Source organism: Enhydra lutris, unplaced genomic scaffold (genome assembly GCF_002288905.1).
Source record: "Enhydra lutris kenyoni isolate GAN:26980312 unplaced genomic scaffold, ASM228890v2 scaffoldscaffold13, whole genome shotgun sequence".
NCBI lineage: Eukaryota > Metazoa > Chordata > Mammalia > Carnivora > Mustelidae > Enhydra > Enhydra lutris.
Genome location: NW_019154097.1, coordinates 18,992,888 through 19,019,436, shown reverse-complemented (window position 1 = coordinate 19,019,436; position 26,549 = coordinate 18,992,888). Strand labels below are relative to the sequence as shown.

The window sequence follows — 26,549 nt, the reverse complement described above, 5'->3', positions numbered from 1 at the left end:
CTCTCTGAGACCCAAGAAGCCTCGGATCTCCCGTTCGTCTCTTTTGCTTGAAGCACGTTTCGTCCTGGCATGGTCCGGGACTCTAGGGTCAGCTCTGTCATTATGTGCTGGGTGTCTGTCCCTACTTGCAGAACGTCCGCGCCGAGGATGCCCGACCCTGTCGCTCTGCCCGCCGTGTCCCCCGGCGGAGCAGGTGCGCGAGCGAGTGAGGGGCGTGGAGCGAACGAGCGTCCTGCGGGCGCGCGGGCCACGCGGGGAGGAAGGGCCCGCGCTCCGCCACCTCCCCAGGACCCCGCGGCGCCGGAAGCGGCCGGGGCGGCCCCCTCCCGGCGGGGCCCGCCGCCTTATCTCGGCGCCTCGGGGCCGCGGGAGGAGTCGCGGGCGCGCCGGGAGGGACGTGGCGGCGGCATGGGCCGGGGGCCCCAGGGCGCGGGCCGCCCGCCTCGCCGCCTGCTGTTGCTCCTGCTGCTGCTCGGCTTGGCCCGCGGCGCGAACCCAGCGCTGGGCGCCGACGGTGAGTGCGGGCGGGGGCCGGGCGCGGCGCAGAGGCACCGCCGGGCCCTCGACGACGCCCGGCGCGCCCGGGACGCTTCCCCGCCCCCCACTCCCGGGGCAAGGCCGGCGCGGGGCCCGGGCGTGGAGCGCAGGTGGGGCCCGCTCGGGCCGCTGGGGCTCGGGAAGGCGGGGCGCACCGAGGCAGGAGGGGCTCCCCGCCCTCGCCCTGGGCATCTGGGGGCGCGGGGTGGGGGAACCTGTCGCAGGCGGCCTCGCCCTTGGCGCCGGGGACCTGTGGGGCGAGGCGGGGGTGGGCGCGAGCCGGAGCCCCAGGGGAGAGCCGCGCCCGGCCTGGAAGGGCGTGGAAGGGCGTGGAAGGGCGCGGAAGGGCGCGGAAGGGCGTTCCAGCTGCGCTGTCACGCTTCCGGCTCTGCTGTGGCTTTTGCGCGACAAATTCTTGACCTGAAGCAATTTTCTTTCTACCTTTTAATTTTTTTCACCTAAGTGAAGAACCAGATGCTAATGTGTGAGAAAGAAGTGCAAGGAAGATTACAGGAAAAAGGCATTCTTTAATCAAGTCATTCGTTCAACAAATGGTCCTTGAATCGTTTTCTTGTGCAGGATGTGAGGTCGCCCCGCTGGCCCTCATTGAGCTCCTGTTCTGGAGGCGACAGACGAGCAGATCACCCATTTCCAAGCAAATTGGAACGCACTGTCACATGTGGTAGGAGTTACACAGATTCAAACGTGTAGGGGAGGTGGCATTTACCCACTTAACGCAAGTAATCCTAATAGACGGCAGAATGCCTAAGTGTTCTGAGAAGGTGTAGGTGGTGAGAGCAAGGCGAGATTCGTTCTAGCTTGGTGAACCTGGAGGCATTAGAGATGAGGTGATTCTTGAACTGGGCCAACAGGTTTGATAATATTTGGGTATGGGAAGATGAGGAAAAGGCATCCCAGCTCATAGCAGAGGGCACAGTCAGCCCTCCATAAATATACGCAGAATGAATGAATTCCACATGGAAGGGGCAGTGTGATGTACATGGAGGTGGAAAAGCATGGGGCCTGTGGCCTGTGGTATGTAGGAGATGGATGGGAAATGGAGGTGGAAAAGCAGATTGGATTAACCAGAAGGCAGAGTGCCTTGGATGGCAGACCGAGTTACTTAGAGTCAGCGTTCCTGGTTGGTGGGAAGGCGTTGGAAATCATCGCAGGCTTTTGTACAGACAGTGATAGAAAAAGTGGGTATAAGGAAACCCTCCAGCTTTCTTAGTAAAATCATTCATCCTGAAAGGGAAGAGAACTTCCATGTAGGGAGATGGAGGGGGCGATTTTGTGGTTCAGACTCCTGCTTCCTCAAATTCTTTTCATCTTTGGACTTTTACCACCACTGGTGTTCCTTTTGATGACTCAACTTTTTGGGGGGCCATTTTTGAACATCAGATATCCTGGTAGGCTTTCTAACTTTTTTCTCTGACTTGGTCTCCCACAGCAGTGTGCCTAAAAACCTATAGATGCTTGGGACCTATTTCAGAATCTGTGTTAGAGCCCTCTAGCCTAGGCAACGGTCGGACATGATCCCATTGAATTACTGGGCTAAGATGGTGGAACAAAGTAACTACCTAAAGGCTACTACTTAAAGACTATTGGGTCAATTTGGGGAAGTGGAAGTGCCCGGTAGAGACTCTCTCCTTTGTAGGCATTTTTTTCTTCATTTACAACCTTGAAGAATCTGGTTTTCTTAAGGGTGGGTTTCCTTCCAGTGGACAATGTAGGGAATGCCTGGAGGCTTAGAACCATTGTAAGAGCTGGCCTACAAATTCTGAGGACTGGCCCCATGGTAAAGATAGCAGGGGAAGGGGATCGAATGTAGATAATAAGGTAGAAAGGGAACCAAAGGACCTAATAATGGACCTTAAGGTGACAGTGAACAGAAGAGAAAGGGGACACAAAGGCTTGAGGACTGGGTGACTTGGATATATGGTTTTGTAGGAGGAGGAAAAAGATTTGGGAAGAAAGATAAGTCATTTTGGATACCCTGAATTTGAGGTAATATTAGGGCTTCTGGAGAGGTGAACTCATTAGGGAGTTAGGACTGTGGACAAGGGGTGTGTGCCAATGATGGATACTTGTGGTCGCTTGAAGCCTTGAGGTTGATAAGAGGAAGGATACCCAGGGCAGATTTGGGGGAAAGACCCATTTTCGATGATAGGTGCACATACAGATGGGAGGAGGGCTGGGCCAGTCTAGCATCCAAGGAAACCAGAGGAAGGGGAGCTTCTCCCTGGGCTGATGGTTTTGGGGAAGCAGCCACAAACACGCTGTAGCGTGAGGGTATTATTCAGTAGAGATGGAGACATTGAAAATGCAGAAATAAATGAGGTACTTTTTTTTTTTGAAGATTTTATTTATTTATTTGACAACAGAGAGAGAGATCACAAGTAGGCAGAGAAGCAGGCAGAGAGAGAAGGCGAAGCAGGCTCCCTTCTGAGCAGAGAGCCCGATGTGGGGCTCCATCCCAGGACCCCGATACCCTGAGCCGAAGGCAGAGGCTTAACCCCCTGAGCCACCCAAGCGCCCCATAAATGAGGTACTTAATGAAGCATGTCCAAAGCGAAATTGGTCTACAAGGGGGAAAGATTAGTCTCTGCGAGAGGAGAAGAGTGGAGAAGAACTGCTCTTTTTCCCACAGCTGTCTACTTAGGTTTGTTCATATTTCAAAACCAGCCCAGTCGGCCTCCCTCCCGGGAGGCTCTGGAGTTCCCTGCAGCCCAGCCACACCGTGCCTGAGTCCATGTACCGCATTTGTAGGATGCACGTGTATTTCTAGACATACGAGCAAACACGAGCATGCATACGCATTTATACGGCACCCTCACTCTACACACTGAGGCCACGTTGCATATTATACAAACTGCCTAGTGGTGTTGTTTGCTAGACTAAGCTTCATGTGAGTCAGGGGCTGTGGCTTGTAATAGGAATTTGGTAGGTAGGGAAATGAAGACCACCCAAATGGGAAGAGGCAAGGGCTCTTTATACAGAGTTTGCTACAGCAGGAGACTCAGTCAGCATCACTCTGAGAGCCTGATAGCGGATCAAAGGAGGAGGCTTCCGGTGTGCCCCTGGCTTGAGGCTGGTGGCCTGGAGAAGCTGGAGGTGGTGTCCTAACAGCAGACGTTCTAAGTGATTGGTTAGGGGAATGTACTGGGCGCTCTCTGATTGGTCCTAACCGTGAAGCGAGGGCAACAATTAGGGAAGCCAGCTGTTAGCGATTAAATCCTGACCATTTGGGTCTTACCGCTGGAGGCTGTGGTTTGACTTCCTGGCCTGATGATGGCTGCCTCATGCCTCCATGTGGGCCCGAGTTCTATTTTTATCTATGGCCTGGCCATTGTCTCTGTGTATATTCAGTGTCTCACTGGTAGCGTGTGCTGAATTGCCCTGAATTGTTATCAAAGACATTTCAGGGAGAAGAAGTCAGAGGCTGGGTGGAAGGGAAGTGTGAGACACACAGTTGGTAGAGCAGAAGGGTGTTGATGGGTGGGTGGGGTGCCAAGCCCAGGGGAATGGAAGGTTAGGAATGGGTGAGGAAGGGTGGAACCGGTCAGTCCTGTTTCTTAACCTTCTCAGGCACAGTCCTGAGTCGGGAGTGGCTGGGGACTTGTTGGCTCAGGACTGGCTGGGTTGGGAAGGCCGGAGGGAGGACAGGCGGAGGCATTGAGAATCTTGGGGGAGTGATGGTGGTGGAGAGGCCTGGGAGTTTGTCCTTGCTGTGTAAAGTGCACGTGACGTCACCATGTAGCGGGGGAAAGAGGAGGCATGGCGGGGGTGAGTGAATTGTTTTCGAGTGACTTAGAGTTGCTCAAAGTAAGGGAGTGGGATTCAAGCTGATGGAGAAGATCCTCCTCCCTGTCTTCCACTGCTGGGGTCCTGGCCCTGGGAGTGTCCTCAGCCTTCTGGTCCTGTCCCAAAATGGGTTCCTCTGTCTCTGCAGCCCCAGGTAGCAAGTGGTCTCTTGGTCTTCGCTCTTGAGAGCAGACAGGGGAAGTTAATTGCATGGATTAAAGAAACAGTTTTCCCTGCTTGAGAATGTGAGTCAGGTGCGAGAGAATGCATCAGGGGGCGACTTGCTGGACACGAACCGAGGGTGTGGCCTAAATGAAAGGCTGCTTGACTCAAGACGCAAAAGCTTTGCAATTGGGGCAGTTAGCGAGGCTTGGTTCTTGGTCTGGAGGCTACGTATGGTGGGCCCCACTGGACATTGGTCTTGGTCACTTAAGCTTCCGAGGTCTGAGTCAGGTCTTACCCAGAAGGTTGGGAGGATGTGGGGCAGGCAGAGGATGATTATGTAAATTAAGATATTAAGGATCCTGGACTATCAGCCCCACAAATAGGTAGGCATCTGTCTACACGACAATATTGCTTCAGATTTTTGCACTAATGCAGCTCTGTCACCCTCTTCATTGGTGTATCTGGGAGTTGGCCAGCTGTCAGTACCTTCATGTAGTCTTTCCTGGAGTTGACAAGTGGTTGTTACAACAGCATCTAACGTATTCTAATTGCTTTACGTGTATTAGCTCATTTCTTACAGCAGCCGTATGAGGTGGGTCTTTATTATCCTCATAGTCAGATTTATAGGAGGCGGAGGCCCAGAGCCCCATCTAGGATGACACAGCTAGTCCAGTGGCAGAGCTGGGATTGTCCCCCCTTCATCTCACCCCTGCTCAGAACCTCTGGGCCAAGTGGCATGCCCTGCCTCTCACATGACCTGTTTCCAGCCATAATAACAGTATCTACGGGGAGAGACAGAAATATTCATGTAAATCAGCCCTTTGCCTAGTGCTTTTCCGCTCATACAGCATTTTTGTTTCTCACTGAAGCCTCATGACAGAATTCTGTCTCACAAATTAAAACCGGAGGATGGGCAGGTCAATTTGCCTAAGATCACGGAGCCAGGGAGCAAGAGAGAAGTGTCCCAGCCTCCGTGGGCGCACCAAAACCCATCTTGGCCTCTGAGTGTTGGTTGTGGTTTTAGCTGGCTTAGTTGATACAGAGTGCTGAAGGGAAGCGGATGGAGGTTGTCTCTCTGGACATTCCAAGAGTAGTCACCAAGAGTACTTAGCCTTGTTGTTCTTCTAGACTTTGGAATGCCCACTGTTCTGTTTCTCTGCCAGTCATTCTAGGTATCCCTGGGCCAGAGGGTTGGGGGTGGGTTCCCTCAGTCACTATGCAGCAGCCACCTCTCTGCTGTCCTGAGCAGAGTCTGCTGATGAGAAAATTAAGTCCTCCTTGATATGGATGTGAAGACGCCCTCCTGCTCCCACTTCCCCTCAGGTTATACAGCAAAGGTGCAGTGGTCTTTCAACTGGCCTGGAGAATTTCCAGGATAATTCCAGGATAATTATCACGGTCACCTTGGTCCAGCTATGCTCTGCATCAGTCTAGGCTTGGTGGATGACATCTTCAGGGTTGCTTTTTCTTTCCCCAGGATTCTGACCTTGAGGTTGAACTAGACTTGCCATGCGACCAGTAGTGTGGTCTACCTGGGAGCTTTTTTTTAGGAATGCAGATTCTCAGGCCGAATCAGAATCTCTGGGGATTCTGTTTTAACAGGCTCTCCAGGAAGGGAGACCAGCTGTCTTGGTTGGCACCGTAATGAGGGGTTTTATGGGTCACAGGGCTTGTAGTATTAAAACCGGGACAAAGTAGTCCCCCCCCCATCTGCAGGTGATTCTTAACTGAGCTAGGGGCTGATGAATGGTGGAAACCGTTGTGTGGTTAGAAGCGACCCTTCCCGCCCTGTCTTTTCTTGGATTTTTTTGATTTTTGGATCTTGGATTTTTCTTGGATTTTTTCAGGATTGTGCTTCCTGCCCCTTTCCTTAGGATAAGTTGTGTCACTGCCCCATGATGTGTGTGTGCTGCAGCGCCCCCCCCCCCCGCCCCGCCCAAGAGGCTACTTCGTCCCTCAAGCAATTAGAACTCAGAAGTTGCCATATAAGGCTCTGCAGACTAGGTTAATTATGGCTGAGTAAGAAGCTTTAGTTGAGGCCTTTCTTCCTCTGGAAACTGCTTTCCCTCCTGCAGGTGGTCTGAGAAGCCTTTGGCAGCCCAGCATATAGGTTGTCTTTTTGCCAATATGGGGAACAGACATTCATGGAGCCAGACATGCCAAATACTGTCCTTCTGGGGTTAACTTTGCTAAATTATTCCTAGTGGGTCATCAAAACAGGTTCCCTAAGGATGAAGTGTCGGCCAGTTAGGGTACAAGAACTTTGGAGGCCACTTAACCCCTGCTGCTTAAAATGTGGTCCCCCTGGGTGGCTCAGTCGTTAAGCATCTGCCTTCAGCTCAGGTCATGATCCCAGGATCCGGGGATTGAGCCCCACATCAGGCTCTCTGCTCAACAGGAAGCCTGCTTCTTGCTCTTCCACTCCCCCTGCTTGTGTTCCCTTTCTCTGTGTCTCTCTCTGTCAAATAAATAAATAAAATCTTAAAAAAAAAAAGAAGAAAAAAAAAAAAGAAATGCAAAATGCTGGGCCCCACCCTGAATCGGATCCTGCGGTTTAGCACCATCCCCAGGTGATCTGAATGCCCCTTTAAATTTTTAAAAAAGATTTCTGTATTTATCTTAGAGAGAGTGTGTTTTTTGCGGGAGTGGGGGTGGCAGAGAGAGGGAGACAAGCAGACTCACTACTGAGTGCAGGGCTGGCCCCTCACTGGGGCTCAATCCCAGGATCCTGAGATCAGGAGCCTGAGATCATTGCCTGAGCCACCTAGGTGCCCCTGAATGCCCTTTAAAATTTGAGAAGCCCGAAGCCCAAAGCCCTCGTTTTACAGATGAAAAAACTGGGATCGGGAGAGGTTCAGTGACTCGCTAAAGGTTGTATAATGAGTAAGACTCAGCTAGATTTAGGGTCCGGTTCTGACAATTAGCTCCAGTGTTTGCTTTCCCCCTGTATCTGGCTGCCTTCTTACAAGGCCTTATTTTGTTTGGTTCTGATTATTGAATGAACTTGAACTTAATTCAATTTATTTTAAAAACTTTACATTCTGTCTTTTGCTAATTCAGACTGGACTTCCGTTAATTTATCTGAGTGGGTGGTGCTCCTTTATTTCTTAATTTTGTGTGTGTGTGTGTGTGTGTTTATTAGATTCACTCGACAGTTGAATGAAATAATCTTTTTTTTTCCTGTCTGACGTAAGTTTCTGGAACTGGATGTATATAAATGCTTCCATGTTTATAAAGACAAATATTCCATATCAGAAAAAAAATCAAACATTTTACCATTTTGTTGTTGATGATTTCATAAATACAGTATTTATTTTTTGTTATCACACTGGACGTACACACTGGGAGAATGTTTGTCATTATATGGCTGATCACACTGGACTTAAGGACTTGACCCAGGAACCTTTATTTATTTATTTATTTATTTAAGATTTTATTTGTTCATTTGACAGAGGTTACAAGTAGGCAGAGAGACAGGTGGGGGCGGGGAAGCAGGCTCCCCGCTGAGCAGAGAGCCCGATGCGGGGCTCGATTTCAGGACTCTGGGATCACGACCTGAGCTGAAGGCAGAGGCTTTAACCCACTGAGCCACCCAGGCGCCTCCAGGAACCGTTATTTAAAAGGTATTTCCAGGTTGTCGGTTGCACGTGATTATGAATTGACAGTGTCTCATGGCACTAATTTAAAAATGTTCTTTGTTAAAATGTTACACTGGTTGTACTTACTCTGTACTGATGGACATTTAAGTGCGGCGACCCTTTTCTCACTTCAGCTCTGCCTGTTGCCCTGAAACTCAGGAGCTGCTCTGGTCCATTTCCTTCAGGCTGTAAACTTCATCTCATGCCAGGGTTAGCGAGGGGAACAGGGTCTCTACCTGCTCCTTATCCATATTTGCACCTAGTTCCTTGAACTCTGAGTCCTATCCCTGACACCTGCCTTCTGAAGCGCTCAGTGGCCCTGATTCCTGAGCCTTTGGGGCCGGCTTTTAGTTCTTCCTCTCAAGCCATTCCCGTGCTTCTGTCTCCTGCATCTTCTGAAATATTGTCGCTGTCCTCATCTCCTGTCCTCTCGTCTGCCAGGGTTTATACCTTTCCGGGGCTTCATGTCATGGGGGAGGGGGAGCTTTGAAAATGTACTAAATCTGCATGTTTAACTACAAATCTTTCATCTGTAATTAAAAAAAAACCAACAAACTTGTGTGTATTTTTTTCTTACAAGCTCTTTCGTATTCCTAATGTTGTGTGTCTGCATAAGCTCTTTGCTCCTCTTGCGGGTCCCACTTGCATCATGACTGTTGGTCTTTATAGAGTACTGACTTTGGGGAAACTTTTTTCCACTGAATTTGAATGTAATTTCTAATACTTTTTTTCTTTACTATTTCCTCACCCCCAACTCCCAAATCCTGTATTTTCTTTCATTCCTTCCTTCCTCCCTTCCTTCGTTACAAGATTTTATCTATTTGAGTGAGAAAGAGAGAGCACCAGAGAGAGAGAGAGAGAGAGTGAGTGAGAGAGCAGCACGTGTGTGCAAACATGTTGGGGGGGGGGGGGGGTTTTGGGAAGTGGAGGGGCAGAGGGAAAGGGAGAAGCAGATTCCCTGCAGAGCAAGGAGCCCGAGGTGGGGCTTGATTTCAGGACCCTGGGATCATGACCTGAGCCGAAGGCAGACACCTAACCGACGGAATCACCCAGGCCCTTCTTTTTAAGGAATGCCCCCCTGCAATTTTTTGCATTAAAATTCTAGGGCTTCCCCCCACCCTCGGGCTGCCTGCTTTTACTTCTCTCTTTTTAAAGTACAAAAGCAGGAAAAACTCAAATTTTCTGGAGTAGATACATTTTTATATCTAGTACTAAACATTTCAATTAAAAAAAGTTTATTTAAGTAATCTCCACATCCAGCCTGGGGCTCAAACTCAAAACCCTGAGATCAAGAATCACATACCTGACTGAGCCAGCCAGGTGCCCCAAGGCATTTCAATTTTGCTATCCTTTTTGTCTCAAGAATTATTTGGGAGAGTGTTCTGTAGTGTCCAAGTAGGTTTCTTTTGGGAATGCTACTGTTATGTTTTATTTTGTAGTCTTATTACATTATTACATGGTAGTCAGATACTACGACTTCTATAGTTTTTTTTTTCTAAATTTTATTTATTTATTTGACAGAAGAGATAACAGGTAGGCAGAGAGAGAGAGAGAGAAGCAGGCTCCCTGCCGAGCACAGAGCCTGATGTGGGGCTCGATCCCAGGACCCTGGGATCACGACCTGAGCCGAAGGCAGAGGCTTTAACCCACTGAGCCATCCAGGCGCCCCCGACTTCTATAGTTTCTGTGTTTGACTTTGTTGCATTTTTTTTAATGGTCTGGGATATAATAAATTTTGTAAATATCCCGCGGTTAATTTAGTATTACTTAGGGATAAGCAGCAGTTTGTCTCATTTCTGTGTTATATTTGTTTTAAAAGAAAAAGCAGGGGGAGCCTGGGTGGCTCATTCAGTTAAGTGTCTACCCTCGGCTCAGGTCGTGAGCCCAGAGTCCTGGATGGAGTCCCATGTCAGGCTCCCTGCTCAGCGGGGAGCCCTCTTCTCCCTCTCCCTGACCCCTCCCACTCCCCCGCTCTTACTCTCTCTCTCAGATAGATAAATAAAATATTTTTTAAAAAAAGGAAAGAAAAAGCCATGGTTAACAATCAGTACAGATCTTCCTGAACTTATGATTGGGTGGGTTACATCATAACTTGGAGATCTCCTAAGTCGAAAATACATTTAATACTCCTAACCTGTCAAACATTATAGCTTAGCCTAGCCTACTGTAAATGTGCACAAAACCCTTTTGTTCACCAGCAGTCCGGCAAAACCGCGTGACACCCAGCCTGTTGTATAATCAAGTGTGGACCCTCTCCTGTGACGTATTGAATACTGTACTGAAAGTGATAAACAGAATGGTCATACGGGTGCAGAACGGTTGTGAATTTACCGGGTGTCTGCCCCTGTGATCGCCTGACTGGCTAGAGCTAGAGCTGGCTGCCACCGCCTGGTTTCCTGAGAGAGGATCACACCTCATCTCCCTAGCCTGGGGAAAGATCCAAATTCAAGGGGCTGCCTGGGTGGCTCGGTGGGTTAAGCCTCTACGTTCAGCTCAGGTCCTGATCTCAGGGTTCTGGGATCAAGTCCCACGTCAGGCTCTCTGCTAGGCAGGGAGCCTGCCTCCTCCTCTCTCTCTCTCTTTCTCTACTTGTGATCTCTCTCTCTGTCAAATAAGTAAAATCTTTAAAAAAAAAAAAAAAGATCCAAATTAAAAATTTGAAGTATGCTTTCTACTGAATGTGTATTGCTTTTGCACCATTGTCAAGTCGAAAGATTGTAAGTTGAACCATTGTAAGTCAGGGCTGTCTGTACTTGGAAATCCCCCTGTCTCAGTTGCCTGGAGCAACCCGAGGGCTGAGTGTTTATTCCCTGGGTAGTCATGGGGCCAAGACTGAGATGGAATTCCACGCTGACTCTCCCGACCGGGGCCCCTCCTGAAATTACAGACACTGAGAGGACAACATGATACCCCACAGAGCCTCAGGTAGAAGTCCTTGCTTGACCTTGGGCCATGTACCCGTCCCCCTCTAGTAGGTTTGTGTGTGTTAGCCTCCCACATCTCTGCTGCCTGTCGAAGTAATTGGATCTGGTCATCCGGCTGGGACCCGGCTGTTCATCTCACTGACATTTTAAGCACCTTCATTTTTTCCCTAAAAGAAACACAGATGGGGTAAGAGACAGATGAGTTCTTCTCCCTTCCACTTGCTTTTTGAGTTGTGGCAAGTAGGACTGCAAGTTCCTTTATCCAGTCACTCAGTAAAAGTGCCTTGGATGTTTATACTGTGCCCTGACAATATAGGGGCAAATGACGAAGTCCCGCAGCCTGGAAGACAGAGCGGGAACCGTATATAATGATGACCACGGCCAATGTGGGAATGTGCAAGTGTTAGCAGAGCACAGAGGGATTAAATTTTCCACGAGAACAGGGTAATGGGGATGACACCAGGGAGAATATGGGTTTAAGGTGAGTCTTCAAGTAGGAATGGGTGCTAGCTGGACAGAGAAGGAGATAGGCATTTCCCTTCCTCAAAGGGAACATCATGACCAGGGCATGAAGTAGGACAGGGGACGGCATGTGTGAGAAAGAGTCATCAGTCTCCTGCCTAGAGAATATTGTGTGTGGTTTGCGTTTGAGAACAGTGAGGCTTGGGCTAGGGGTTGGCTTAGAGTCAGACTGTTAAGAGGTTTGATGGCAGGTCGAGGTATTTTTGTACTTTTTGTACAAAAAGTACAAAATACTGTTTGTATTTTGTACTTCTCTCTGTGGGCAGTGAGTAGCCGTTGCAGGTTTTTAAGGATGGGGTCAGATATGCCTTTTATCATTCGGCTGTTCCACTTCCGGTTCTCCGTTGTAAATGTCTACTACCCAAACTGTGGCTTGTCCAGAGGAGGCGATCGCATTTTTCTTTTCCTGTAATCTATGATTTATGATTCTGGTTTAGATGTCTGCGCCACTTGCCATGAACACGCTACCTGCAGGCAAGCCGAAGGGATGAAGATGTGTGTCTGCAAATACGGATTCGTGGGCAACGGGAGAACTTACTGTATGGGTAAGCTCTGGTTCTTGGGTGAAGTTGGAAAGTGGGGTCAAGTAAGGAGATTCTCTAGTGTTAAAGAGCTAATGTCCTTGTGGGGAAGACTGTCGCTTTGCTCACTCACCTGTTTTCATCACAGGAAGTCCTGTCCATTATAATAGGCCTTTGTTTTAGTGTTTGGGTATAGCCTGTCTGGGGCGTTTGCAAGGAAGTATCTTCCGTGTTAAAGGTCATTGAACTTGAGTCTCTGGAAATTCTCTGGCCCAACGCAAATTTGAAATCTGTTTTCAAGTCCCGAGTTTAACTTAACAACTTGAGTAAATATTGCCTTCCTTAATTGCTCCTGGTTGTTTCGATGTAAGATGATTTGCATTCGTACCCCAAGGAGAAACAAAACACAATCGCCTATTGGACTTTTGGGCTAATTGATGAAGTAGTATTGCTTTGAGTCTTATGTCTCCCAGAATTTATCCTCCAGATTTTTTGGAGTTCTTGCCCACTGGGGTCTTGAGTGGCTTAAAGGAATACAGAGGCCTTTAGGAAGGATCTAAGGTAATTTTTTGGCTTCATGGCCTCCAGTGTGAGACTCGAGCAGTATCCGGGCTCAACGTTTCTCAGAGTGAATGTTAGGAGAACCACACTGTCCTCCCAGCAACCTTGTTATGTGCACTACGAATATTGACAGTTTGCCTTGCGGCTGTGCACTGACTGTGTAGACAGCCTTGTGATATCTTTGGGTTTCCTCTTCCTAAAGAGTAGTAACAATTCCCAGTTCCAAAAGTCATATTCTACTTCACAGATACACCCTCTCCCAGTCACACACCATGGCCCATTCCTGCAGGCTGGATCTGTGCCCCCCTTGGACCCTCTCTCTTTGGGAGAGAGCCCAGGAGAATTGTGGCTGCCCTGCAGTCTGAGGTTCCTGGGGCATTTCTCGAATCCTTCTCCTCCCACAGCTCGCTAGCAGGGGCTTGGAAGTGAGGTGGGAAATGAGCACAGACAGCTTTCTCTGCTCCTTCCCCGAAGGCGGTCCCCCGCCTGCAGAAGCCCGCCTCACTCTTGACTGCCCCTTGACTTCTGAATTGAAGCTTCTCTTAATGGGAGGAAGGGGCTTATTGATTTATGTGGTACTTGCTCTCAGACACTAGACACTGCCTACGCCAGTATGTGGCCTGCTGAGACCACACCACGGGTCACAGGTGACATTACCTGCGTGCCCTGCATGCTGTAACGTGGTCTGCAGTCAAGGGGCCTCAGAAATTTAGAATTCTCTACAAACCCACTGTCCCTTCTGGAGAAGCCTGCTGGGGAGACCTGTCTCAGAAACGCTAGCCGAGGACAGGAATGCAGCATCTTATGGGTGGCTGGACTGGTGTCCAAAAGCCCCGTGCAGGGCTCATCAGCTGGGCTGGACACTTGGCCAGGCGGTAGCTTGAGGGCTGTCTCTCCCTGCTCCCGTGCAGATCACACCATAGACAGTGTTAACCATGAGCTGTGTTCCATCTTCAGTGACATTTCCAAAAAGATAACACCTGTAAGGAAAATAGGGAGAAAAAAAAAAAAAAGGAAAGCCGGATTTTGGGAAGGGTACTTTTGAGGCAGCAGGAATTGAGTGCAATTGTGAGAGGCAAACCCATGCTATAGTCAAACACTAAATAACAATCAGAAAAACTCCAGTGCATAAATTGATGACACCCCCCCCCCCCAAACAAAACAACCAGCGGCAGAGATCAGCTCTGAAAGAATGCATAAGAAATTGGTCTCAGGAGTTCTTCTGCTGGTAAGGCCAGGCCAGAGTGAGCAGAGGCTGGCCTGCCTGTTTTTGTAAATAGACTTTTATTAGAAGACAACGTTGCTCATTTGTTTGCTTATGGTCTGTGGCTACTTTGTGCTCTAAAAGCATGGGTGAGCACTTGCCACTGGAGACGGCCCTTCACAGAAAGTTTGCCAAGCCCTGAGCTGCAGGACAGAACCAGGAGGGTAATTTACCTTCATTCAACACCTATGTCCGATGACTGCATTAAAAATGCTCAGGGCAGGCTTCTGTGGACTCACCCGCATCCTCTACCTCAGCTCCTCACGGGGTGACTAATATTATTCACGTGGGTCGTTGACGATTAGCAGGAGCTGTTCCTGCCGCAATATCAGCTCTGCTCCCGGATGAGGCTTAAGCACTAATTCCATTGCGTTTCCTGGTAACTCCGAAGTAACAAATTTTCCGGTTATTCACTGGATGCAAGATTGTCCTACTCTGCCTTTCATGAGAAAAGCAAGAGAGTGTGGCTGGCTGAGCTGGAAATGGGGTGCTGCTGGGTGTGTTTCTTTCACAAGGTCTTCTTGAGTGTGAAGAGATGGAAAAAGAATCACAACCCGCAGCTTGGAAGACAGAGCTGGAGCAGTATATAATGACAGATGAACACGGTCAATGTGGGAATGTGCAACCCCTTCTCCCAATCTTCAAATAAGATGAATGTTCAGACTAAGACGCTGGATTTCTCTTGTTTGTGTGTGTGTTTTAAAGATCTTATTTATTTTAGAGAGATTTATTTATTTTAGAGAGAGGATGAGTGTGGGGGGATGGGGGGCGCAGAGGGAGAGAGAAACTTGGGGGTCGGTCTCATGACCCTGAGATCATGACCTGAGCCTAAATCAAGAGTCAGCTGCTTACCCGACTGAGTCCCCTGGGTGCCCCTCTCTTGTGGTTTTATATATGCCTGGCACACGACTGTGGGGGACCCACGCCCTGCAGACTGAGAAGCATCGTGAGGAGACCCTTGGGATGTTGTCACAGAATAGCAGCTCCCAGGTCTGTAGCCCAGGAGGACAGTCTGGGTTTTTGGACGTGGTATGGATTGATAGCCCTTTCTGTGCGTTGTCTCAATGTATCAACAGATAAAAACGAGTGCCAGTTTGGAGCCACCGTGGTCTGCGGAAACCACACATCTTGCCACAACACACTCGGAGGTTTTTACTGCATTTGCCTAGAAGGATATCGAGCCACAAACAACAACAAAACATTCATTCCCAATGACGGCACATTTTGCACAGGTACTCAAGGAGGGGGCTGCGGTGATGGCAGGACAGTGTCTGGCGTGTGGAGGAGGGAGAGGGCCAGGCTGGGACTGGGCGTGGTTTCAGGGAGGGACTCTCCCTGCAGAAGGTCCATGGGGGGAGTTTGGGACATGGCTGAGTATTAGTGAGTGTTAGGAAACTCCTGTTCCTTCTGTTAGCTAGCGTCACGGCATTGTAATACTGGGGATGACATTCTCGTTTTGGGAGACGCGTGCTGAAGCATCTAGCGGTATCAGGAGCTATCTAGTGTTATTACGATCTCTAAGGGGTCTTAAATGACAGACTGTGAGCAGGTGTTGGGGGGTGGGTCTTGGGAGTTCACTGGCATATGCTTTCTGTGTTTCTCTTGTTCCGTGCGTTTGAACATTTTTCTACCAAACAAGGAGGGGCTCTCAGAGATGGTGTTTCTGGAACCCCAGCTGGGGTGTTCTTGTGGTGACTCTGGCACTGTGCACACGGCCCATCAAAGGACCAGGGGGTGGACATTGTGATGTTGGCTTCTGGGAGCTCTGAGTGGTCCCTGGTGAGAGACGGGGCTTGCGTCTCAGAGATTCCGCTGGGTGAGGAGGGCCATGTTTTCGATCTCAGCCACTCTGAAGCTTGGGGCACATGTTGGGTGAATACAGTGGGTGGGCAAAATCCTAATTTTCACGGAACCCTGAAACTCTTGGCCGAACTCCATGTTACAGCATGTCATGACATTGTAGCTCTTTGGTTTTCTAAGAAAATCTGGGAACGGTGAGGAAGAGGAAAGGCAGGAATAGACTGCAGGTTCTGCGATGGTTTTGCATAGACTTAATGACTCTGCTTAAAAGCTTTGTGATATTGAAAGGTTTTCAGGGAAAAGGGAAAGGAGAACGTTGTTTTATCTCCTTACCCACCGGAAAGCACAGATTCCGATGCTCTGATTCATTCTCCCTCTTGACCTGCACTGAGGTAAAAAAAAATCCCTCATGGGGTCCACTTGATTTATTCTTGGTCTCAACGAAGCCTGTTCCCTCAGAGAAAACATTTTATGATATACTGTTGTTTTCGGTAGCAAATGGCTTGTTGTATGATTGCCGAAGTGCAATGGTGCAGAATTAAATTAGATGCGTTAAAAAAACAACATATCAATTAAAAATTTTTTTTTAATTTAAATTCAGTTAGCCAAGGTATAGTACATCATTGGTTTTTGATATAATGTTCAGTGATTCATCAGTTCAGTGTAACACCCAGTGCTCATCCTGTCACGTGCCCATTTTTAAAAAACCTGACAAGGTGATGATAGGATGTTCTGTTCATCCCAAGACACATTTCTCCTGTAGCTCCCTTGAGCCAAGGCGGTGCCAGGGGCCGGTGATAGCACATAGCTAATTTCAGTATAAAGTGTTAGTCATAGGTGAGCAAAGGACACTTAGGGAATCTGGAATCCATGTGGGCTCTTATCTTGAAAGTGGGGAAGGAATCAGGGAACTTTCTGGAGGACGTGATACTGAAAATCGTGTTTTCAAGGCTGCAAGAGTTTGCTGGGGGAAAACTTTTATCACTGTATCTATCACTCACCTTCCCAAAGATGCATCTGACTTAAAAAAAAAAAAATTTGAAGGAGGAGAGAAGAAGGAGGAGGAGAAGAAGAAAGAAATATTTTGTGCAAGGGCCAAACAGATGTCAGCCTAATAAGAACCAGTCTTCCTGGAACAAAATCCTGATCTCAGCTCTTCTCTGTCTTCCATTTGTAATTATTTAGTGACTTTTTTTTTTTAAGTGAGATATAATGCACATACCATCAGATTCACTCTGTTAAGGTGCTTTTTAGTATATTCCCAAAGTTGTGCAATAACTACCACTATCTAGTTTCAGAATACCTCTGTCACTTCAAAAGAAGACCCGTATCTGTGGGCAATCATTCTCGTGACCTCTCCTTTTGAGATCTCTGGTTATCACTTTGTAAAAGCTGATGGGTGACTTTTCTCGATGATACTGAGTGTCTCTTGGCATCACAGTTGCCACGGGAACAGCGGGGACTGTTCCTGTCCACTGAGGCTTAGCACGTTTTGGGGTATCGGGTTATCTGGTGTTTGTCTGGATCCACAGGATGTGAATCCTGGTTCCTGACTTGCAAGAACTCCTGCGACCGGGTGTTGGTTGGACTCTTCAGAGTCCGAGCCAGATTCAGGAGCTGCTTGCCGGTGGGCCTCTTTGGATGTCACCCATGAGAGGGCTCTAGTTCCAGAGAGCTTGCACCTGGCCCCCAGGGCTGCCCCAGACAAGTTCTGGGGCTCCCAGAAACTTGGCCGAGGGAGATGCTCTGTGGCATTTCAAATGTGAGGAGGGTGGGAGAGAGATGATGCTGGTGTGGGAGCAGGCCTGGGGCTGTCATCTCCCTACCAGCCTGACTCCAAAGGAGGCCCTACCATGGCCCTACCACGTCTGCTGAGAATTGCAAAATGCGTTTTGTGCGCCTTTGAATTCCCCAGGTGTTGGGAATCCCTCTCTAGTCTGATGGCGGCTGCAGCCTTCTTTTCATTCAGCTCATCTCCTGCAGTATCAAAGGCCTGATGCCGTTTCTCCTAGAGAAGTGTAACAGCATTTCAGCCTTAACTAGGAAATGGGGAAAAAGGAAGGAAAAATTTTACTTCCCAGAGGGAGTAAATGCGTTGCCATTCATCAGTTTCCAGGACCTTCTGCTCAGAGCCTGTATCACATAGTCTGCCTGTGGTGAAGTTAAACACCATCATTGCTAGATGTCAATCCCTACCCCTGCCAAGACGTCTGTTGGTTTCTCTCCCAGGTCAGGAGTCCGTTCTCTGTGTGAGCCTTTGCTCTCAAGCTTCTGGGCTGCCTGTTGTTTTTGGTCCTGGAGTGGCCCGCTGCGGGCTCCGACACAACGTGTAGTCCCGCCGGGATTCTGCTCTGTGTGGGATATTGCCCAATGGACTTGCTGCTGTTTGAGGTTCCTCCCAGTGCTCCTTCCAAATGGGATTTTGCTCCCCAAATCCTAATCCTTTGTTTTAGCTGTGTTTTATTCCACAAGTGTCATGTTTTACTACTCTGAAACAAGGAAGCAACAAGGACAGATAAACCTAAGGAAAAGTGGGCTGGGGAGTTACTGCTGCACGCAACAATGCATTGCTCGTATCCAACAGCTTCCTGACTATTTTCCCTGTGGAGTCCCCTGGACTCCTGCTTAGTCACGTCTCTAATCCTGGTGGGTGATGGCTTCAGGCCCCCGCTATAGCTCCAGCTCCCAGGAAGGAGAGAGATGCCAAAGATTCTGAATCAGAAGATGGCTAAATGAAAGCATCCTTCCCTTAAATGCAAGAGGCTTTGATTAAGGCACCGTTGTTTCTCTTTGGGAGTGAAAGGGCATGCCTGAGCTCCTGCACATGTGAACATCTCCCACGCTTCACTCTTTTTTTTTTTAATTTTATTTATTTATTTGAGAGAGATCATAAGTAGGTAGAAAGGCAGGCAGAGAGAAGGGGGGAAGGCAGGTTCCCTGCTGAGCAGAGAGCCCAGTGCAGGGCTCATTCCCAGGACCCTGAGATCATGACCTCAGCTGAAGGCAGAAGCTTAACCCACTGAGCTACCCAGGTGCCCCCACACTTCACTCTTGCCTCTGGCTTCCTCTCGCTCTAGGATATAGGGATCCCAGATTCCTTCCCAAGGCCTTATTGAGTGTAGTAAAATATGCACACATGGTTCTTGTTTTGCTCCACTAGTTTAAAGTTTTGGGAGGAATAACTGGGACAGGAGCTTTGAGGCATCTATAAAGTAGATTTTCCTAAACAAAGTAGCAGCTTTGGCAAGATTGTGAAGGAAATGGATAACCCTTTCAGTTCAGGTCCTTTGTTCTGAGCATGATCTTAGATATGGTCTCCTACCTTATATGTATCAACTACACAGAATTTATTATGTGGCTGTACTGTGTTACTTAACTGATTAGTTTTTCCCTTCTTGTGGTTGTTTTCCTGCTTGTTATATTTTGTGTGTGTGTGTGTGTGTGTGTGTGTGTGTGTGTGCTATCATAAGAAATGCTATAGTGAACATCCTTGTACCTACATCTCTACAGATAATTAATTATTCCTTGTTATAAATTCTGGAAAATAATTTTTGTATCAAAGGTATACCTACATATTGTTATTTTTCAGTACATTTTGCCAGATTGTCTTCCAAAAAGTTCACACCAATATTCTCTCTCGCTGATCATTTCACGAAGGTCTTCATTTCTTCACATCTTTGCCAATACTGGACATTAGCAACGAATGATGTGAATTTAACCGTCTTGATTTTAAATGGATGTTTGTGTCCCTCTGAGTAACTGTGGCTTCTTAAGATGCAGGCTTCTTAGCTGAACTTGGCATTGGGTAGGCAAGAGGGTAGGAAAAAAGCAGTAACGTTACTTTCCAAGATGCGAGGAAGTCATTTTCGTCTTCCCTGCATGGAGTCGAAGGAACTAGTAATTAGTTGGCTACAGGGAGAAGAACAGGCTGTGAGAGCATTTTCATTTATGTGAAAATTCTTCCATGTACTTTTATCACTGAGTCCGTTCTGAGCCTTCAGGTTTTAAAGGCATTTCCAGGCCAGAGCTTGTGTGTAAAGGGGCCTTCAGAGACTTGCCCCTCGGGTACGCCCGCCAAAGCTAAACCCTTGTTTCTTTGACCCTCCTGTTCTAGCTAAGGGTCCTCCAGATGCATTTTCGGATTCTGTCCAAGAGGATTCCGATCCTGGGGGACAAGCCACGGGGCCTCTCCCCAGACCACAGCCAAGAAACCCAGGAGAGTCTGTGTATGTGTGTGTGGGAGGGCTTGGCTCATGGTCACACTGAGGGTTAGGTGCAGGCTCTGAAGGAGTGGCTTGTGCTCCAGGGAGAATGGAGTCTGTAGAAAGGCAAGGCCTATTCACGTATTAGCCAACTTAATTAGCTTCATTTTACAAAAGTGGTTTAGAAAGGTTAAGGAACAGACCTGAGTACATCTAATAAGTAGCAGAGTCAGTTCTCAAGGGTCTGTTTGACTTTCAAGCCCAGGCTATTAGATGGAAAGAGTATATATAGAACATCGGGGCCCTGGGACCAGGTCAGCGTGTCCTGCTCGGTTTTGCTACTTTCTGGCAAGGAATTGTTTTGGCTGTGGATAAAGTTAAATAGTTTGGTATATACAATGGGACAAGGGAAAATTTCCCCCTCGATTACTTAGGCTTGTTAATAAGGTTGCTCAGTTGCTCAGAACGTTTTTCCTTCCCAAGCAAACATGTTATGACCTTGGTAGACCCCATGGAATCCACAACATGGAGAAGTTATTCTAATGAGCTTACCATGTTTATGCAGCCAAGATTCTAGAATAGGTTAGAAAAGAGACGGTTTGTGAGCATTAAGAGGTAGCAGGGCATTAAAAGTCAGAATGACGTCACCGATCTCAGGGAAAGATGCTAGGTGCTTCTGGACTTCATGAAGACAATGGATTTCTTTGATATTGTCTGTGGACAAGATGGAATTATTGATCGGCTGATGGTATAGTGCAACTGTAACAGGAGACACGGTGTGACCAGTGGCTAAGGGTGTGGTCCTGGAGCTACATGCCTGGTTTCCAAGTGTGGCTTTCTCACCACTTAACCTGTGTTGACTTTAGTGTCGTTACTTACTCACTCTGTGTTTCAGCTACTTCCGCTGTAAAATGGGGAGAATAATAGCATCTAGCTCATGGGGTTATTGTGTGGAATAAGATGAAAATAATTAGTAATAAGTAATGAAGGGTTTAGAACAGTGGCTGGCCTGTGCCAGATGACACACAGGAGTCATCTGGATCAGCGCTCGTTCTAACAATCATTGTTATTAGGTTGTTCAATGATTGGACACAAAGCAGGCTGATTAATGACTGTGGTGACTCATGAAGAGCTGATCAGTATCTAGAAACTCTCTTTTCCCTACCATTGCTACCTAGCCACATTTTTGCCCTGTGGTACTGGTACCGCCTGTTTCTACTGAAAAATCCGTTTATTCCCACTCACTGTCTTCTGAAGAGCCTGGGGCAGATGGGCAGGCTGGAAGATCATTACTGTGACAAAGGTATATGTCCACATTTTACAACCCCCACCCTTGGAATACAGAATCTTGATAAGCTGAAATGATAGATCCCGTTCTAGGAACACATGCTGGATCCTGCAGGGTTGAAATCATCTCTAAAGTTTGTGCTGGATTGAGATTGATTTTATTTCCTATGCTTTAGATTTTAAGAATCCTTTGTTAACTATTATCCAAAAGCCCATGATTTTATATCAACAGCTGTGTTTTTTTTTAAAAGATTTTATTTATTTATTTGAGGCGGGGAGAGAGAGAGCACAGAGGGAGAGGGGGAAGCAGGCTACCCGCTGCGCAGAGAACCCAATGCGGGGCTCGATGCCAGGACCCTGAGATCATGACCTGAGCCAAAGGTGGACGCCTAACTGACAGTCACCCAGGTGCCCTGTTATCAGTTGTTTAACTGAGTTTTTATTGGTTTCGTTTCTTACGTCTTTGTTGTTGTCATCGTTTTTAATTATGTTTCCCTTCTTGACGTTCTTTATTCTGATGTTTTTTGCTGGCTTGGATGTTTTTCAAAATCTTTTTCAGAAAAGAAATGTCAAGGGTTGCCTGGGTGGCTCAGTTGGTCGAGCTTCCAGCTCTTGATCTTGGCTGAGGTCTTGATCTCACAGTTCTCAGTCTGAGCCCCACGTTGGGCTCTGTGCTGGGTATGGAATCTGCTAAGAAAAAAAAAAAAAAAGATTAAAAAAAGAAATGTCAATAGTATAGTTTCTGAGATCCTTCATGTTCTAAAATGTCATACCTTGACTTAAATATAGTACTATGTCTTGCTCCTTTTTCCTTAGAACTCTATAAATATTCCATTAGTATTTGGTGTCTCAGACAAGAAGTCCTAGGTCAGATTGGTTTTCTTTTCTTCAAGATTACAATTCCTTTCTCTCTTTTTTCATAGATTTTTCTTTTATCCCATGAAACTCAGATGACTTTCATTTTTCAACATTAACGCCTGTCACCTCAAAAGGTGCTTTGGATGTGAATACATAAGCAGAGGAAATTTTCCCTTTGATATTAATTTTCAATTAAGATTTATTTATTTATTTGAGAGAAAGAGAGAGAGAGAGAGAGAGGGAGAGAGAAAAAGAGTGAGCACAAGTGGGAGGGGCAGAGGGAGAGATAATCTCAAGCAGACTCTGTGCTGAGCAGGGAGCCTGACTTGGGGCTCAGTCCCATGACCCTGAGATCATGACCTGAGTTGAAACAAAGGGTCAGACACTTAAATGACTGAGCCACCCGGGTGCCTTTTGCAATTTCTTTTAAGTGAATATCCCATATTTTGGATCTGTCCTTATGTTGTCTATTGTCCTATAGCTTCTGTCTCATATAATTTCCTTTTCTATGTGTTTTTTGCAAATTCTTCAAGTTGGAATTTGCAAATTTATTTTCCAGCAGCGACCAACCTATTATTCAGAGCCTCTATTGGGTTTTTATTTTTGGCATTCACATTTTGTTTTTTCACTTTTGAAAAAGATTTTGTTTATTTATTTGAGAGAGAATGAGAGTGAGAGAGAGAGTATGAGAGGGGAAAGGATCAGAGAGAGAAGCAGACTGCCCACTGAGCAGGCAGCCTGATGCAGGACTCAATCCCAGGACTCCAGGATCATGACCTGAGCTGAAGGCAGTTGCTTAACCAACTGAGCCACCCAAGCGCCCCCCACAGTTTATTTTTAATTTCCAAGTTCTCATTGTGTTTTTCAGAAGTTCCCCTTTTTTCATTGATTGCAGTATCCCCCCCTTTTTTTTTTGAAGATTTTATTTTTAAGTAATCTTTACACCCAGTATCCTCTTAATTTTATTTGGACTTCTGCATCTCTTCATATGTCAAGAGTGTTTTGGTCATCTATTACTGCATAATGGTACTCCCTGCCCCCTGCCCCACCCCCCCACCCCATTTCATGGCTTGTAACAACAATTTATTATTACTCACAATTCCATGGCTGGGTGGTTCTCTCACTCATATGGAAACAACTCATATGGCTGGGCTGGGCTGGTAGGTAAAAGAAGGCCTCTTTCACATTCTAGGGCCTTAATGCTGACTGTCAGGACACCTTAGTTTTCCAGGGGGCCTCTCTCTTGACGTGATGTCTCATCTTTAGGCTATCCCCTGAGTGACTTCTCTGCCAGGCATGATAGCTTGGATTTCCTTACAGCATGGCCACTGTATGCCAACAGAGGGAGAGATGAAGCTGCCAGTCGTCTCCCAGATCAGGTTCACAAAAGGCACAGCGTTAATTTCTGCTGCCTTCTGTTGTCCAAAGCGAGCCTCTAGACCAGCCCACGGGGAGGGGGAATGGATTCCACTCTTGAATCCCCAAGAAATGACCAACCATCTTTAGAGATGATCTCCCAGATTTTCCCCGAAGTTTACTGCATTAGAGATGTACGTTGATCAGAACTGGTAGCTTGTGTGGGCTCTTTCAGCAGTTACAGTAATTGCTGCCTCCTTAACAATGATCAGTGAGCGATGAGGAGTTCATTGGTCCAAGACCCAAATGCAAACAAAAAGGAAAGTATAGTAAGTTTTGATAAAGTCACAAACAAAACTTAAAAGGGTTCTGATATTTTCTTCCTTCTTTTGTGAAACTATGGTGTTAGTAGGTTTTAGAAAACAAAACAAAACAAAATGCTCTTCATCTGGCAGAATAGAATATTGGCCACTTTATAGTGGTCCTTCCAAAATTACCAGCCTTTAAAATCCCAGAGCCCGGTAACAACCAGGTTTTCCTCAGTCTTGCTATTCCCTGTTCTTGGCTCCCCTGCCCCCTGCCCCCCACCATGGTTCTTGCAAGTGTCCTGAGAATAGTCCCATTTAACTTAAGGTTTTTTTGTTTGTTTTGTTTTGTTTGGTGAAATTGGTGTGTGTATGGCTCTGATGGCATTCCTACAGTTTTTATTTTGTTCTCTAAGTCATTTCTGGGGGGAAAATCCACTAACTGGCAGAGAGGTTTCTTCTCCGGTCTCTGAATTACTATGCAGTTTTTACTGCTGTACCTGATACTTTGGGCTGTCTTTAGTCAAGGAGAAAAGTCTGCCAACGGGCATGTATTTTTCTTCTCAAAGCTTGTCTTAAGTTCTTGTAATCTTGATAAAATTAGTGAGACCCTTCTGAATTTTCCTCTTATTACCTGACTTACCCTGTGGTCATGAGCTAGAAAGCATTTTTCACTCTGGTTTAAATTGTTTTATATTTGGAGTTCTACTTCAGGTTTTTCTTTCTTTCTTTCTTTCTTTCTTTCTTTCTTTCTTTCTTTCTTTCTTTCCTTTTTTTTTTAAAGAGAGGGGCAGAGGGGGAGAGAGAGAAAATCTTGAGCAGGCTCCATGCCCAGCAAGGAGCCTGACAAGGGACTTGATCTCATGACCTTGAGATCGCAATCTGAGCCAAAACCAAGAGTCAGACACTTAACAGACTAAGTAAGCCTCCCAGGGGCCCCATCCTTCAGGTATCTTCAGGTATGAGGTAGAGGCCATCCTTATTTTGTAGTGATTGAATTTTTTTCAGCATGCTTCTCTGGGGCTCTTTTTGTTGGGTGTCAGCGGGTTGGTGATAGTTGTTGGTTTTTGTAAATTCCCAAAACAACATTGACAAGGATTTATTGAGCACCTTTTAGTACTGGTGGCATAAAGAAAGGGTATATGAAAATAACCTTTGAAGAATGAAATAAAACTCATGATGCCCTCGCAAACAAATGCATCCTTTTTTGCAAGGGTAGATTGAGAATGTGAGAAATGGCTGTTCCAATGCCCCTGTGTCCCTGTGTTTCCCTTTTTATTGTTTTTTCTCTCCCTTCTTATATCTGGGTCTCAAGACATCGATGAGTGTGAGATTTCCGGCCTGTGCAGGCAAGGAGGACGGTGTGTGAACACTTACGGAAGTTTCAAATGCTACTGTATGGATGGATACTTGCCAGAGAATGGGCCCGAACCTTTCCACCCGGCCAGAGACACCACGTCATGCACAGGTGGGTGTTTGCCAAAGAAGGGAGCTTTCTGAAAGTGGGATTCTGCTCTCAGATGACTTTCTTCTGCTCGGAACCTGTGTCTGTGGGGCCTGTGTTGGGGATATGAGTGGAGATTGTCTGTTCCTTTGCACATTTGTACAACCTATTAAGTAAAGTCAATATTACAGGGTAAAAGGGGCTGGCTATCTTAGATTTAAAAAAAAAAAAAGCTACACTTGGTAAACTTCCGGGATTTTTACCAGTTAGTAGATATTCTCCCACGAAACATGATTTTATATAGTAAACATAGCTGCCCTCTTAAGGACCAGCAATAGAAAAATGACTCTGAAAATTACAAAGCCGTATATATCTGAAGGTGTTTTGCAATTCAAATGTTTTACTCCACTGGGCTAGACTTCTCTTTAACTAGTGTGAATTAGTGAGGGTTGACTGCTAAATCCCATCAGCTTTGTGTCTGTGTAGATGTTATTACTGATGGAAGGCCAGAAGATTGAATAGAGACAGTCACTGGAAACATGCCCAGAAGTCAAAATGGAAATGAACCAGTCTATGTAAAATATTGTTCAGATGTGCATGTGTGTGGAGGGAAAGGGGACGATGGGGTAGAGGTGGAGAGAGATGATGAGTTTTGTAAATTCATATTCACATAGTAATGAATTTGACGTTCATTTATTTTCAGAAATAGACTGTGGCCTCCCTCCTGAGGTCCCAGATGGCCTTATCGTCGGAAATTACACTTCCAGGCTTGGCAGTCAGGTGCGCTATGCTTGCAAAGAAGGATTTTTCAGTGACCTGGAAGATACAGTTTCAAGCTGCACAGCTTTGGGCACGTGGGAGTCCCCAAAGTTACATTGCCAAGGTGAGTTTTCAAAAGGTCCAGGATCCCAGCTTCTGTCGTTTTAAGATTGTTTTCGTATTTCTCTCTGAATTTCTCTTTAGGGTGGTGAATGAATTAAATAGATCCAGTAAGTTCCTGTTGTCTCTAAGAGGCATTCTAGTTGATTCTCTTGGTATTTTCAGGAATAGGTATTGGCAAATCATGATAATTCCATCTTTTATTTTTCTACGTTTGTAAGTTAGGTTTCTCGTGATCAACCCACTTGGTTAGTACTTTCAGAACAAAAAGTTAAATAGTAGTGTTGACTTTGAGTGTCCTTATTCATGACTTTCATGGCAGTGGTTTTAGTTTTTCATTAATGCTTTCATGGTCTTGGCTCTTTGACATGGATTTCTACTTATATTCTTATGCACACTGACCCAGAGTCATGTGCAAGGTGCTGTTCTAAGCACTTTATATCAATTGACTCAATCAATCCTTACAGGATCCCTAGGAGTAT

At 46.7% G+C, this 26,549-nt stretch overlaps 1 protein-coding gene across 1 annotated transcript in view; it reads left to right on the top strand.

Moving 5' to 3' along the window:
* The first annotated feature begins 403 nt into the window (after window positions 1-403).
* Window positions 404-26,549, top strand: part of LOC111145699 (sushi domain containing 1) — a 142,253-nt gene continuing 116,107 nt past the window's right edge. The window contains exons 1-5 of the mRNA XM_022500821.1: window positions 404-514; window positions 12,028-12,135; window positions 15,013-15,168; window positions 25,060-25,212; window positions 25,892-26,071. Coding sequence (XP_022356529.1) covers window positions 409-514; window positions 12,028-12,135; window positions 15,013-15,168; window positions 25,060-25,212; window positions 25,892-26,071 — 703 coding nt within the window. The 5' untranslated portion in view covers window positions 404-408. The remainder of the gene's footprint in view (window positions 515-12,027; window positions 12,136-15,012; window positions 15,169-25,059; window positions 25,213-25,891; window positions 26,072-26,549) is intronic.